The 16,284-nt window shown below is 35.7% G+C and overlaps 2 protein-coding genes across 2 annotated transcripts in view; both read right to left on the reverse strand.

The window, feature by feature from the left end:
- Positions 1–13,000, reverse strand: part of NEUTE1DRAFT_40119 (uncharacterized protein) — a gene marked incomplete at both ends in the record, with an annotated part of 19,056 nt that extends 6,056 nt beyond the window's left edge. The window contains 5 exons of the mRNA XM_009850534.1: positions 4,568–4,687; positions 4,775–5,356; positions 12,029–12,084; positions 12,151–12,247; positions 12,302–13,000. Of these exons, the coding sequence (XP_009848836.1) occupies positions 4,568–4,687; positions 4,775–5,356; positions 12,029–12,084; positions 12,151–12,247; positions 12,302–13,000 (1,554 nt within the window). The remainder of the gene's footprint in view (positions 1–4,567; positions 4,688–4,774; positions 5,357–12,028; positions 12,085–12,150; positions 12,248–12,301) is intronic.
- Positions 13,001–13,756: 756 nt separating this feature from the next.
- Positions 13,757–15,939, reverse strand: NEUTE1DRAFT_135811 (uncharacterized protein; the record flags this gene model as incomplete). Its single annotated transcript, XM_009850736.1, has 6 exons — positions 13,757–14,023; positions 14,095–14,245; positions 14,306–14,783; positions 14,857–14,929; positions 15,031–15,709; positions 15,815–15,939. The coding sequence occupies 6 exons, from the start codon at positions 15,937–15,939 to the stop codon at positions 13,757–13,759; spliced, it is 1,773 nt and encodes a 590-aa protein (XP_009849038.1).
- Between the last annotated feature and the right edge of the window lie 345 nt (positions 15,940–16,284).

Raw genomic sequence — 16,284 nt, forward strand, 5'->3', positions numbered from 1 at the left:
AACTAAAATTAATAAGCGGAAAAGCTGAAAATAGTAATTTTAATAAAATATTAAAAATATTTAGCTTTTTATTAGTAAATACCTTAAAGGACTACTATTATAAGAACTATAGGATTATAAAATTAAGTTTAAGGAAGGAATTAAATTTAAGTTTTTTAAAGTATCTTATATTAATAAGAAGTAAAATATAGAATTTAGGAAGTATTTAAATGAAAATTTAAAACGAAAATATATTCGGGAATTTATATTACTAATAGAGTACCCTATCCTCTTCGTACCGAAGAAGGACGGAAAATTACGCCTTTATATAGATTATAAACAATTAAATTAAGAGATTATAAGAAATAATTATCCCCTACTACTAGTTTTATATATTTGAAATTAATTAGAAGGAGTATAATACTTTACGCACTTTAATTTATCTATTACTTATACTTATATCCGAATTAAAGAAGGAAACGAATAGAAAATAGTATTTCGTATACTCTATAAATATTATAAATACCTTATTATACCCTTTGGATTAATTAATATACCTATAATATTCTAATTTATTATTAATTATACAATTCGCCTATACTTTAATAAATTTACTATCTACTATCTAAATAATATCCTTATTTATTCTAAAACCCTCGCAAAATATAAGGAATATATAAAAAAAGTACTAAATACGCTATATAAATACAAATTTTCCGTTAATATAGAGAAGAGTAAATTCTATATAAAGGAAATTATATTTCTTAGATATCTAATTTTAAAAAATAAAGTTAGGATAGAACTAAATAAAGTAAAAGCCGTACGGAACTAGCCGATACTTAGGAACGTAACTAAAGTCTACGGATTCTTAGGGTTTATTAACTTTTACCGTATATTTATATAGGACTATAGGAAGATTGCTAAATTATTATACAAATTTATTAAGAAAGAAGCCGCTTTTATATAAGGAAAAACGGAAGAGGAAACTTTTAGGGCTATTTATAATACAATTATTATAAATCCCGTACTAAAATTTCCTAATTTAAGTAAACCCTTTAAAATCGAAACTGATATATTGGATTATACTATTAGAAAATAATTAGAATAATATAATAAGTATAGGAAATTATATCCTATAATTTTCTTTTTAAAGAAGTTAAAAGGACTTTATTGTAATTACCCTATTTATAATAAGGAACTTTTCGCTATTATTAAAGTATTTTAAAAATAGAGGCTATACTTTAATAGTATTATATATAAAGTATAAATTTATACTGACTATAATAATCTTCGGTATTTTACGACTATTAAGGTACTTAACGGCCGCTAAATATAATAAGCTAAATTCTTAATAAAATTCAATTTCAAAATCAATTATAAAAAGTAAATAGAAAACGCCTACGCCAACGTATTAAACCAACAGGCAAACTATATAAAAAATATTATAAAAGCCTCTATACCCTTATTTTAGGAATAATTGGACGGATTATCCGTATACTTTCTATAAAAATAGGTAGAATACTACGCTGTCTATAGGGTTAAATTGTAGGACCCTAATTACTATACTACTATTAATACCCTAGAGGAATAGTAAAAATAAGAAGATAGTTAAGAAAATAGAATTATCCTTTAGAATAATAAATTAGAGTATTATAATAAGGCCTATATTTAGCCCGAATAGTATAAAGCGCTTATTATAAGGATATATACGTCCAAAATAGGAAAATATATAGGTATTACTAAAATTATAGTACGGATATAGTAGTACTACGATTTTCTAAGAATAAAAACCGAAGTAGCTCGAATATTATAGGCCTATAAATATTATAGTAAAATTAGGGTTGTAAAATATAAGTTATATAGATTCTTCGAACCCCTAGAAGTTGTAGAAAGGCTATAGAATTCAGTAACTATAGACTTTATTACTAAATTACTACCGTTTACAGATACTACAATAGGAATTATTTATAATAATATCCTAATAGTAGTAAATAGGCTAATTAAATAAAATTATTTTTTACCCTATAAAGAAACGTAGTTAATAGAATAATTTATAAATATAATCTATTACAATATTATTTTAGTATACAATTAGCCGAAGGAATAGATTACAGATAGGGATATTAAGTTCGCGTCTAAGTTCTAATAAATATTAATAATTAAATTCGGTACTAAGAGTAAAATATTAATAATATATTATTTATAGATAGATAAATAAATAGAAAGGATTAATTAGATTGTAGAGTAATATTTAAACAATTATATCAATTTTAAATAGAATAATTGGGTAGAATTATTACCCGTAGTATATTTAGTATATAATACCTCCCCTATAGAAATTATTAAAGTTTTACCTTTCTTTATAAATTACGGGTATAAATTAGAATTTTTGGAAAGACTAGATATAAACGTTCCTAGGGCTTTAATTAAGGCTGGAAAACTATATATACTATATAAAAAATTTAAGGAGGAATTAGAATTCGTTAAATAAAAGATAAGCTGGTATTTTAATTAAAAAAGGTTTAAGGAACTTCGCTTTAAGGAAGGGGATAAAATCCTTTTATTTATTAAGAATCTTAGGGTAAAGAGGCTAAATAAGAAGCTTAACGACCGACGGATAGAACTATTTAAAATTAAAAAGAAAATTTCTAATATAATATACTAATTAAATATTCTTAATACTATAAAACTAAGATTATATTTATTCTACATTATACTATTAGAACTAATATTTAAAAATATACGAATTAATATACGAACTAATATTAAAAATGAGAAAGAAGAATAAAATATAGAACAAATTTTAAATTTAAGAGTAAAAGAAGGAGAATTGGAATACCTTATTAAATAGGATAGGTTTAATTCTAAAAATAATACGTAGGAACCTATTAAGAATTTGAATTGCCCTAAGAAATTAAAAGAATTCTATTAGAAGAACTCTAATCAGCCGGAGTAAAAGGATTACCCAATTAAAAAGTAGGGAAGGCCGATATATTTAATAAAACCTAATCTACGGGCATAAAATCGCTAGAAGTAAGCGTACCCGTAAAATACTCTTCGGGTAGAGGTTTAAACTCTTACCTAATAGCCCTATCCTCTTCCTCCTATACTTCCAATTCGGTTATAATAATCCGGGATATATTACTAATTTTAACCGTTAATTCTTCTTACTAGCACTTTACTTTTACTAAGCGAAGAATACTATTTTATATCGTCCTTAGAAATACTTCCTACTCCTACTTCAATTTCTTATTTTCTACAAGTATTTACACTATTATAATATTAATAAAGGAACTAATTAAATAGTAATAAGTAATTTATATTTTAAATTATAATTAACCTCTTTATAAAGGCGGGCGCTATAAATATATTTACTATACTTCGAATATCCAGAAAGCTTCTTATAAATAAATTTATAATTAGAATAACGTTAGTAAAGTATAATTATAGAATTAAAGGATTTAATATAAATTAGTAAATTCCAACGCTATCCGGACAACGAACTCTTAGAAATGCGGTTAGATATAATAATAAATATATAAGAGAGGAATTTACTAAGGATAGAATAATAAAAGGAATTGTACTAAAAATAAGAAAAGGGGGTAAAAACGTCGGAGGATTAACAAACCGTCGAAGACGTTAGCTAAAAAAGAAGGGTATTGTACTACGAACTTAAACGATATAAGGGTCGCCTAAATCCTTAGGATCCAGTAATCTTACTAGGGACGATTAGTATAACTCTTAGTAGCTAGGAAGGGCGTATAAGTAAGCGTAAACTCACTATATACGGGCTTACTATATATAAGTACTTACTAATAAATAGGCGCTTATAGTAAGTAAGCGCTTACAGGTAAGTAGGTGCTTACGGTAAGTAAGGATATTATTGTAAGTAGATACTTAGTAACTAAGAAGCTAAATATAGTTTAGAAGTATAAAGGGACGGCTAGAGAATTCAAATTATTAAATAGTTCGCTAATAATTAATAGATTATTATTACCGAAACTAGTATTACGTACATATACTTATTGTAAACCTTTTGGCTTCACCGAACAGTACTAATAGTCTTTATACCTTTAGCTATTTTATTTAGGCAGATTAGACTGCCGTTTGTTACACTACTCTAGTACTACTCTAGTACTTTTAATACTAGAGTAGTACTAATTAGTATTTTAGTAATATTTAAAATAGAAGATTTAATACATATTTCAATTATAGTATATAATAATGAAATTTATAGATTGTATATTTATTATTAGAAAATTATTTCCATTCTTCTTTAATTAATTATTTTATCTTTTTGAATAATCTAAAATCAAAATTCTATAGCTAAATGAAGAAAAATCCTTACTAAATAAAGATACTATTTTCTTACTTGTTTATTTTTATATAATACACACACAGTTCAAACATTTCCAAAATATCAATTTTCAGAAATTAGTATTTTTAGTATACTAGAGTCTAGTACTAGTCTAGTACTAGTACTAGTCTAGTACTAGTACTAGTCTAGTCTAGTACTGAGGTGGTACTAGTACTAGTACTAAAGTCTAGTACTCTAGTACTACTAATTAGTACTGTACTAATTCCCAACTCTGGATTCTAGCGGAAGAACGTGATACAGCGGGTCGCAGATTAACCGGAATTGCGTACCCTCGACTTGAGGTGCGGCATTGGTGTACGTATATTGCTGGTAGTCTTTGGCTACAAGGTCCTTTAAGCATCGCGAAGAGAATTTGTTAGCGTTCGGGCTGTTTTTGCGAATCATTGTGACAGCTGGCTTCTTTTGGTAGTCACTTACATAGTAAAGAACCAGCGGAGCCTGATCCTCCCACTCAGTTGCATTGGGCAGCTTTCTTTGCACGCCGATTCCGACACCCTGAGTGAGGAATTGTCTGGCAGTTAGAGCGTACTCCACCGTTGCAATTGCACCCCTAGTGGCTGACGATTGTTCATGATTGTGGATGTCCCGCTCGAAATGAGGCCGTGGGAGACCAGCGTCTTTGACGAGTTGTTGCAGGCGAAGTAATAGAGGAAAATTGTAAAGCTCATACTCCAATCCTCCTCCTGAAACCATCACACTTCCGGCAACCTTGCGGTGTCGCATGATTCTCCTGAGAAGCGCGAACTGTTCGGCTGCAACTTTGAGCGGATGACGGTTCGCGCATTCCCAGAAGTAATTGCATGCCGCGTTGGAAATCTCCAAGCGTACGCTGCCACCTTTGGTGGTATTGACTATGAGCGTGAAGGCACGCTCCCTACTGGGATTGTTTAAGTGAGGGCCCAGGTCTCGTGCGAAGCTCTTGCAACGATCATGAACGTCAGCTTTCTTTGCTGGGAATAACGCTCTTCCAGTTTGAGTGGAGAACACTATTAAACCATACTGCAAGGAAGCGATCACGGTGAGCAACGAGATGGTGGTGAAAGTCTTGATTAACTAAAGAAAGAAAGAAAAAAGAAGAAGGAGGATAAAATCCGACTTATATATAGGGTAGCCATGTGTGGAGCGTATCCACTAATGCCAAGAGAATGCTAAGAATTGGTGATGGCTTCAATACTCCCCCTTGATCCAAATATAGATTGCCCTAAGAGAGAGAGAAGAAGAAAAAAAAGGGAACGAAGTTAGATATAAATAACCTCTTACGACTAGTACTAGTAAAAACCCAGTAGGAAAAGGATTACCATTGTAAGGGTAGGCAGCGGCGGAGAAAATAAGAAATAAGAGAGAAAAAAGTATAAAAAATATAAAAGCTTTTACCGTAGTAGTCGTATAGCTACAGGACCACTACTAATCGATTCGTTTTATTGAGGCAATTAAAATAAACGTACATACAGTACGCTAGGGTGATAGGAAGGTAGTTAAATAGTCGTGAGTCGATTTTTAAAATTTTCTATAGTATGGAATTTCATAGGATTTGGAAAATCGCAACTCAAACTATTAAAGTATATATCTCCTTAGGGTAAGGGAGCAAGAGATATAGGTAAAGTAACGCCTAATATAGAATATAACGAAAAATAAAAGAAAAAAAAAGGCTCTTCAGTAGTGTAATAGCTGCTCGTACATAGAAAATTCAATTGTAGGGTAGGGTAGTCGAACGGCCGGGTACTAAGAAAGTATTATTATATCTTTAGTAGGTCTAATAGCCCTAACGCCTACCGGTATTGCTCAAAGATACTTTAAGAAAGCACCTTTATAAAAATATTAGCGATTTACTCCTTAGTAGCTATATATTAGAAATTTACGCTTCTAATCGTCTATATCTCCCTATACTATATTTCCTTAATATTAATATATTTAGTACGAGAATAGTATTAAGGGTTCTTCGCAAGAACTATAGTACTTTAATTATTATAGCGAATAATAATAGCTTTTATAAGTAGGAAGGCGAGGTCGGTTAATAACCGTTTAAGCCAAATAGCCTCTTTTACTGCTTAAGTTTGAATTATAACCTTTGCCTCGCAAGAGGATAGGGTAATAATCTACTATTATTTTAATTACCAACTAACAACTACACTACCGATTTGAAATATATAACCCCTTATAGAGCGCTTAGTAGGGGTATCCCCTCCCCAATTAATATCTATAAATCCAGTAAGAATAAAGGATAGGCCGGAGTAAATAAAGTATAGGATAAGAGTACCCTTAAAATACTTAAATATATATTTTATAATTATAATATAGGTTTGGGTTGGTTTAGCAAGGTAACAGCGATAAAAAAATACTATAAAAGCGATATTTGGCCAGGTATTGAATATAGTATATATAAATAAACCGATAGCGCTTATATACTAATATTTATCGGAGTTGGACGTTTGGAAGCCCTCTAGCAATTCGGGTATCTTACTATTATCTATAGGGGTAGATACCGGCTTGCAATCTAACATTCCGAACTTACTAAACACCTTCTTAAAATAAGCCTTCTAATTTAGCCAAAGCGTACGTTTTAACCTATCGCGGGTTATAACTATACCTAGGTAATATAAATAGAGCCCTATATCGGTTATTTTAAAGTGCTTACTCAGTATATTCTTTAGAGTTTAAATATTTTTTACGGATAGTCCAATAATAAGTAAATTATTAATGTAAACAGCAATATAGGTAGTTCCTTTACTAAAAATAATAATATTAATTAATAGTAGTATAAAGCCAAAGTTATTAAAAAATGCAGCTAAAGTATTGTACCAAATACGGGGGCTTTATTTTAAACTATAAAGCGCGCGGTTAAACTTATATATTAGAATTAAATTACTACTAGTAATACTGGGAGGTTATTCTATATAAATATCTTCCTCTACTAGGCCGTATAGGAAAGTAGTCTAGACGTCCATTTATTCTAATTCTAAATCGAGGGCGGCGGCGAGGGCGAATATAAATTTATAATTCATAGGCTTTATAATTAAAACAAATGTTTTATTATAATTAATCCCCTTACGCTATTTAAAGTTATAGACTACCTAGCGAGCCTTATAACGAAGGACTTTGCTATTAGGACCAATCTTAAACTTATATACCTATTTCCTAAATAGTAATCGGCGGTTAATATTATAAGGAATAAAGATCCAAGTCTAATTCTCAATAAGGGAATAGTATTTAGCTTATATAATTACCTACTATTTCTTCTAATCTAATCGTTTTATAACTTCTTAAAGATTTTTGGGTTCTAGTACTAGTAGTATAGCAAAGGTAACGAAAGCTAATAAATTAATATTAGGCTTATTAGTAACTTTTAATAATAACTATTATTTACTAGAAATTATAAATTCGGGGGGTCGTAGCTCGGAGTAATAATTAGTAATAACGTGCTAATAATTTAAATTAAAGAGATTTAGGCCTCCGCTAATATAAATAGTATTAAATATTAGTATAGTGGGGTCGGTTAATAAGGACGAAGTCTAAGGCAATTCGTCCGGAGGTATTAATAACATTGAAAAATTAGTAAATTGTAAAATAAATAACAATAGTATAAATATATTAGAATCTCCCCCTAGCTATACTAGTAGAACTCCCCCTAAATTAGAACTATAAAATAAACGAATTAATAGCAATAATAATAGCGGTAATAGTAGCGGCGTAGGTATTAGCGTAATGGCTAGCAATAGTTAAAGTTTAGATAATGATTATAAGGATATTAAAGAGAAGCTTACAAAGCGTATATCCGAATTCTTCGGGTAGCCCTCCGCGGGGTTGGATATAGGGTTAAAAGTACTAGAAAAGGCGTATAAATCCGTAAAAAAAGTACTAAAATTAGAGTCCGGCGCGTAATAGAGGGAGGGTAAATTATTAAATATATTAAAAACCGACGTAGTAGGGTTGGGAGAAATATATATATATATTTTATTAATAATTATATTATTAGTAGAAATTACTTTATAACCGTCCGTAAGTATAATATAATTCGACGACCCCTTATAGTCCAACAGCTTACCTCGGCCGGCCGCTAGAATTAATTTCCCTAAGAAATCCGCGTCGGGCAGTTTATAATAGTAAGGGGCGCTAAAAATTTTTAAATATAAAAAATTAGGCTTATAGCCAGTCTATACTTCGAATAGCGTTTTATCGATAATTTTACTTGAATAATAGTTCTTTAAATAAATAATTATACGTAGAAGGATTAACTATAAGCGATGGTTAAAACCGCTATCTTCCAAAATAATAGTAAAGCGCTCTTATAAAATCCTATTAAAATATTCTAATATACTATTCTATTCGTACTAATTAACTACTAAGTATACTAATATAATAAAACGGTTCGTATACTATAATTGAAAATATTTACTAGAATTCTTTCTAGTACAATTAAAATAAATATAGTAAATAGGATATTCAGGCCTATTGAATTTATTGTACTATGATTCTACTATACAAAGAGATTCGTCCCGGGTTTTAACTACATAAGCCTAAACGTACTACGTAAAATCATTAGTAATAGTAACCCAATATTATTATCGCTATAAACCTTCAAAGCGGAAGGGGCTAAAATATCCGTACAAATATATTCAAAGGGCTGACTCCCTTTACGTACAATTCCCTTATAAGGAACCTATTTCAAACAGCCCAATATGTACTTATCGCAAAAATAAATATCAAGGACGGGGTAGATACTAATAAACATCGTTTAAAGGGAAACGATATTTCCTTTACTAAAATAAATAAAGCGGTTATACTATATCTTAAATCTTTTTCATTTAATAGTGTAAGTAGCGAAAGTAAAGCGAAGCATTAGATTATTAGTTAGTTAATAAATTAAATATATTCTATTTATATTAAACCCTTTAAAGCGGATTCTTTAATTATAAATTCCTATAGCTAGGCTATTTCCGAATACTATAACAAAGCTACGGCAATTAAATTATAATACAGAAAGGAAGTTATAAACTATACGAGGGGAAAAGTAAGCTCCTTCTAGTAAAATGAAGGATAAATCGCCTTTATAAATAAAGGTACGTAGTAAATATATACTAATTACTTTAGGGGTAATTTCTATATTACTTATTCCTATTACAAGGAGGCCAATATAAGGGCGCAAACTTTTAAAGCCGGCCTTATTATAGAAGAAGTAATTAGCGGCACCTAAATTAATAACGACTATATATTTAAAATTGTCTAAAAACTCGCGATGAAATTCTAAAGTGGACAACGCAACAATACGTTCTACAAGCCTAGAATTAAATAGTAGGACTGCAACGGGGAGTAGTATAGTAGCCGAAAGGGCGTTAATAAAATTAGATTATTCAATTTATAAGTTTAAAGCAATAAGAGCTAATAATAGTAAGGTTATTAATAATAGCGCCGGCGGGGTTAGGTGTAGGGACGGTAAAATAAGCGGCGGGTTAGTATTAGAACTAAGTACTGTATAGCTTATAAATTTTAAAAAGTTAGTAATAAACTATAAGCTACCGGCTTCCTAATCGGAGCGAGAGCGCTTATTAGGGCAAAGGTCTTCGAATTCAACTTTAAACTCCTTATTATCGAACGTAGCAACCAAAAGTACAACGGTTAATATAGGAGGGCGGTCGTTATTTTTTTAAAAGCCCGCACTCTAACTTAAATTCTTATACTATTCGGAATATTAGATATAACAACGCAAATCACTATAATTTAGTATCTTACACACCGAACAGGGTACCAAAAAACACTCCCTATTATTACTATGCAGTCGTTTATTATTAACAAATTTAATAACCTTAGCAACGTATTTAGTAAGGTGGGCCTTTAAGCCCGCCGTATCGAATACTAACTTATTAATATTATCTTTAAACTCGCTCTATTAACGTTTAATTAAAGATTCCTCAATCTCAGTAGTACACTTAGCCTTATCTAATATAATTAGTACTTTAATAATTTTGCTAGCTTCATCCCGCTCCGGTAGGAAAAGATATTTTTAGCCGAATTTCGAAATAAAAGTAGTATATATAGGACCTAAACTCTAAATAAAATAATTAATTACTATAAAATTAGGTATAAGGTAATAATCGTCTATTTTAACTAACTGATACTAAATAATCTATAATTAATTTACAAAATTAGTAACGCTGTTATATTTATCGAGGGTAATAGCGTAGAAACGGGTTATAGCCTTTATAAAACCTTTAGAGTCCTTTAGGCAATAGTTATTAAAAACCTACTAAAGAATTTCGATAATAATTTACGGATCGTAGGTTCGAAACTTATTATAGATAGTTAAGGCGAATTTACTCACTAAGAAATTAAACTACTAGCACTAATTATACTACCAATCTTCGACCTTATTTAAGTATTTCTACTCGGGGATACCGGTACGCTAGACGGGAGAGGTAGTATCGTTTATAATATCGAATGTAAATTAGGCCGTAATATAAGTAACAATAGTATCGCGCTAGGCTGTATAATTATTTCCGCTTCTAATAAGGATAAGGATAGTAATAATATTATTAAAGTCTTTATTAAGTATAATTACAATTTAGAAGTTTAGTAATGCTAGACATTAGAATACAATAATAGAAGAGCGGAAATAGAAGTAGGCGGTATAGCAATAATAAAACCCTAAAATTTTATAAAACTTAAAAGCGAGAACGGTACTAGACTTTAAGTAAAATTAAAAAATATAAATATAATAAATTACAGTAGTAATAGTGCAATAAAAATAAAATTTTAGAAGGATTCGTAGAAAATTTACAGTACGGTAGTAGTTTCTTAGAAAAGGTTAGGGAAATCGTAGTAGTTAAAATATCAGCGAGCGGTCGGCAGTTTAGTAGGACGCGGCCGGAGATTATACTAATATACTTTACAATAATTTTATTAAAGATTTTATATAGGGTAGCTACATCGACTTATAAATTTAGATATAGATATCCAACCTATTTATATAAATTTATAAAGTTGCACCGCGGGCAGTAGTAAATACCGTTACTAGTAAAGCAGTAGTAATAGCAGAATTTGTTGTACCCTAACAAATTTATAGAATAGGCAAAAACAGCCTTTTTCGCTATTATTACAATTTTATTAACGCAAGGGTAAATAAAGTCTCGTAATATATTAAAAATCGAACGATTTTAATAATATTATAACTCAACGTAATAAATACAATTTATAATAGATCCAAACGGTTAAGAAAATTAGAGGATTAATAGTATTTCTAATTTTCAGAATCCATACTCGGGTACGGGGCATTCGGTAGTCCGAACGCTATATTATAAAAGCATAGACCCTATAGTTACAATAACAGCAGCAATTATATTTAGTAAAAAGTATAATCCTTTTGGAGTATAATCAATAGCATTTCCTTTCTTCAAGGAAAGTAATAAATAGGAGAAAGGGTAGGGTAGGTAGGGACTATTGACTTAACTATTGTAGCGGATCGAATAGCGTATCCAGGCTCATAACCTGTTGAACCATACTACAAGGAAGCGATTACGGTGAGCAACGAGATGGTAGTGAAAGTCTTAATTGATTAAAGAAAGAAAGAAAAAAGAAGAAGGAGGATGAAATCCGACTTATATACAGGGTAGCCATATATAGATCGTATCCACTAATGCCAAGAGAATGCTAAGAACTGGTGATGGCTTCAACAAACACATCATCCACGTATTCGACGAGATAATGCACCAGTAGCTCTTCACCACCAGGGGCTCCTGTATGAAACAAAAGATCAGCGCAATTCGGAAACAGAAAACAAGATACACGTGCTAAAGCCTTACCGAATGAGTCTCCGAGGCGGAAAAATCGGTTGCTGCCGTTTTCTCCTGGTCCATTCCTGGGCCAGTTGGTGGGACCAAGCCAAAAGACCGAGCCGTTCTGTAAAGCAATCTTTAGCTAAAATGACAGAAGCCAGCTAAGAGTTGTAAATACCATCATGTGACCACCAAAACATAGAACGAGGACAACCTCTTCACTCGTCGCATCATTGCGATAACCATCTCCTCCGTGTAGAGGGCCAAGAAAATGATGAGCCCAGGCGTCCGATTCGGTGACAAACGTAACGCGTTCATGGACCGTCTCGCGAGGGATTTCAAACGCTTCGGCGAGCACGTTGAGGTAAACTTGTTGGAACGAAGAGTTCCAAGGTGCCGGTATAGTGACACATAGATGGTCCATCGCTCGGTTGTAGTGAAATAACCGTCCCAAGCGCTCGGTTAGATAGGCATCTTTGCGTGTGCGCATGCTCCTGATCAAAGCCACTAGACCGGAGTAGAGCTTGCTTCGAAACTCCGGGGAGTCATATATCGCAAGCTCTTGCGCCATCGGATGTCGTGGGGCGGCCTCATCAAGCTCTTTAGCGAGCAGGTAAAACGCGTACTTGAGCGGTACGGGCTCAAATTGGCGCCATCTAGTATTCTGGTCATACGCCGGGGCATCATCGTCGTAGGGATAGCCGTGAGCTGGAAAGTCTTGCCAAGCCCAAGGAGTATCGTTGAGTCTTCGGATAGGATAAATAGCTCTGACCAAGAGGTTTAGGGGATCATCGTATGGGCGCATAAGAGGACAAACAACCATTATGCGGCTCCCGGAACATCCCAAATCGATACCGACAAGTTGTCTCCTATGTTTTGGGATATTGTTCCCAAGTTAGCAATGGTCGGGTTCGCCATGTGTTCGCTGGAGACGGGTAAACTAACGGCCGCAACTGGTTTTCCTGTGACTCGGGTCTGGAATCTGGGTTATCCATTTTGACACTATTCATTGTGGAAGGCTCGGTGTCGTCCCGGTGAAAGAAGGCTCAAAGTCCTGGGTCAAGGCGGCGTGTCTAGGTGGAGATGTTGATTCGCGGCGAGCGGTGCAGATTGAGAAGGGGAGAAGATAATGCGGCAAGCACAAAGGTGGCGGCTCAAATCAATAGCAATCAAAACACCTGGTAGTGAAGAACAGCTGGGGGGCAATTTGGCGGGGTACTTGGCATCTGAACCTCGACAGCCGGAGGTGACGGTACAAGTGAATGGAAAAGGTACAAAAGGTTTACTTGTATAGGTTGGTTTCCACTGGAGTGAAGGGTCCAAGTGTTCGTGGAGAATCAAGTGACAGCAACAGGTTCGAGATTGCCTGCCACGAAAACCCGCTGCGTTATACCCTAAGAGTACCGTGAGGCAGGCGTCATTACAATACACGGAAGTCACTCTCCGACCAGTCTTCAAGTCATCTATGAAGGCAGGAGACATGCCGGCCTTGCCTACATGTTGAATCGCGGGAGGTATGGTCGAAGGCGTACCTACCTCTGTGCCACTTGGTTGGTGGTCTGGAGAGCTTGAGGCTCCATAATCCCTATTACCAGCCGGGAATTGGTTGTCACAAACTTCAAAGGAATACAGGTCATGGACAGTGATGCGTAAAAACTTTCATCACCACCTCATTGTCATCTCCTTCGAAGCGCACGTTGCAGGTATTGGACCCGCGAAAAGGGGCCTTGGGCATGTCTCGAAGGAAGTCGTATGTTCTTGTGTAGAACATGTCCGTGATCGGCTGATCAGCGCCCACGTTATCCTGGCCGTAGAAGGGGTCGCATATCAACTGCACGCGATCTCCTGAGAAAAGCGAAACCTCGCAAGGCGGGTGAACCTCTGCTCCGTCTTCCTTGTGCTATCAAGGCATAATTGGTCAGTTTCATGCTAGTTATGCGTTTAGTAGAACAGTGACAAAAGGTAACTTACGCAATAGTACACCGGGCTTGCGTGGCTTGTCCACTCTGTCGCCCCTGCCTGCTTGATTTGCAGTGCAATTCCTGCGCCCTGGTCGAGGAATTGCCGCACCGTCAGGGCCTTCTGGAACGCGTAGATAGCCCCGATGGCGTTACGGACGGCACTTGAAGTATTGATGTGGTCAGCAAGGTCAACAACGTTTGAAAGGTTCCAAAAGAATTACTCATGAGCGACGCCTTCCTTGTTTACAACTAAGCCTGGACCCAAGTCGCTGGCGTCAATTAGCTTTCGAACTCTCTCCAAGAGAACTGCGTTGGTAAGGCTCCCGCCAGCCACAACTACCAAAGGCGTGACTGTAGTGCCACGACCTCTTTCCCGGTTGTATTCGGCTTTCAGTCCACGGAGCTTTCGCTGAACAAGCCTGAGGAGGAGATCATGTGCCCTACGCCAGCAGTTATTGATAACACTCTTCGTAAGTGTAATGGCACCAGCACCGATTTCTTGAGAATCATTGAACTCAAAAATCTCCTCATCAAGGGCAGTTGTTGAACGAGGGCCCCAATGAGCCCTGCGCCTCTTGATCCGTTCCATAATCTGCGCCTTGGCCTTAGGTGTCAGAGCCACATCATTTCCGGTGTTCCAGTCTGCTTCACAAGCGCGGAGGACACTATCAGCCAACTGCTCGCCGCCGCCAGCATGTCCTGGGTAATTCAATAACGCTGTCAGAACGATTTATGATCAAATGCAGAGTCAACAGGGAAGGATTAACCCTACCAAATGCTGGTGCCATCGCGAAGAAGCTTAAGGTGCCATCTCGCTTTGCGTTGATCCAGTACTGGCAGCCATTCTACCCAAGAAGAAATTAGTCAAGGTCACTCGGTAGGGGTGAGTGGGTTGTCCGAGTTGTGATTCACTTTCGAACCAGCAACAGGTTCAAAGTCTGCTTACCATACTGTGGCCACCAAAGTCCAAACACAAAACAATTCGATGCTCGTTCGGGCCGCTTTGGGCGATGGCGTCGTCCTTGTACTCTTTGCTGTGCAAAAGATAAGCGGCGAGACCTTCAGGTTCGAAAACGAAGGTCACTCGCTCCCCAGCCTGGGCAATGTCCCATTCAAAGACCTCCGCGAGAACGCTGCGGTATTGATCCTCAAAGTCCAACGTCCATTGTGACGGGATTGTTATACACAACCTTCCAACTTTCCAGGGTTTCCGCTTCCCTTCAATGACTTGCTCCACCTTGCCCTTGAGCTTGGTGAACATTTGCACCAGACCCAGGCGCAGCTGTCTTCTGAACTCTTCCCTGTTGCGACGGTCTTCCTGAATAAGATCCTCCATGAGGTGATATTCGTTGGTGAGGGCTTCCGGAGCGTTCGAAAGAATGTACAGCCCGTATTTCAAGGGCACGCCCAGACGGCTTTCAGGTTCGAGGTTGTTGATGTAGATATCCTCGTCGGCAGTGTCGTTGTCCATGACAGCCCCGCTTGCCGAGAAGGTGTAACCATCACCGCCGTTCTCTCTGTTGAGAATCAAAATGACGGGGTCTTGACCCTCAACCACATCTGGGTTCCAAATACACGAGCGCACACCGGAACTGCCAAGGTCAATTGACATGACAATTTCTTTCCTGTGATGGAGTGAGAACTGTTAGTTCACCGCTCTATGTAGAGGCCCACAGCCCGCTGGACAGGTTGGTATGTTTTGGGGTTGTGATGCAGGGGGAGTAACTCACTGCCTGGGAGCATTGTTGACCTTGGCGGCTCTAACTGCCAGCTTTCTTGTTGCCGGCATGGCATTTCTCTTCATGCGCGGCGCGGCAGTCGCGGTCTTAACACCCTGCTTGGTCAGTCCCCTCATAGTGACCTCGTGTTACAGCTAGGAAACCGCTGTGGATGAAGAGAACGGTCAAGTAGGCTGAATTGATGACCACCAAGACTGAAGTTCCCAGAGGGACCGTCAAGGCAAGAGAGGCTACAAGCGTGCGACTGAATTTGTTAGGTGCTGCGAGGAGATCTTTTGATAATAAAGCCAAGTGGATGACGGGAGTTTGGTGGGCGGTCAATGAGTGAAAAGACAAGCCCTTGGCGTCGAAGTGCCCTTCACCCTACCTCTACTGTTGAGCAGAAACCAATATCAAGTGACTTGCAGGTGCCAGCCAACTTCGGGGGGGAGGTGAGTGAATCGTATTGTAGCCAGCCGCTA

The sequence above is a fragment of the Neurospora tetrasperma genome (genome assembly GCF_000213175.1).
Source record: "Neurospora tetrasperma FGSC 2508 unplaced genomic scaffold NEUTE1scaffold_2, whole genome shotgun sequence".
Taxonomy (NCBI): Eukaryota; Fungi; Ascomycota; class Sordariomycetes; order Sordariales; family Sordariaceae; genus Neurospora; species Neurospora tetrasperma.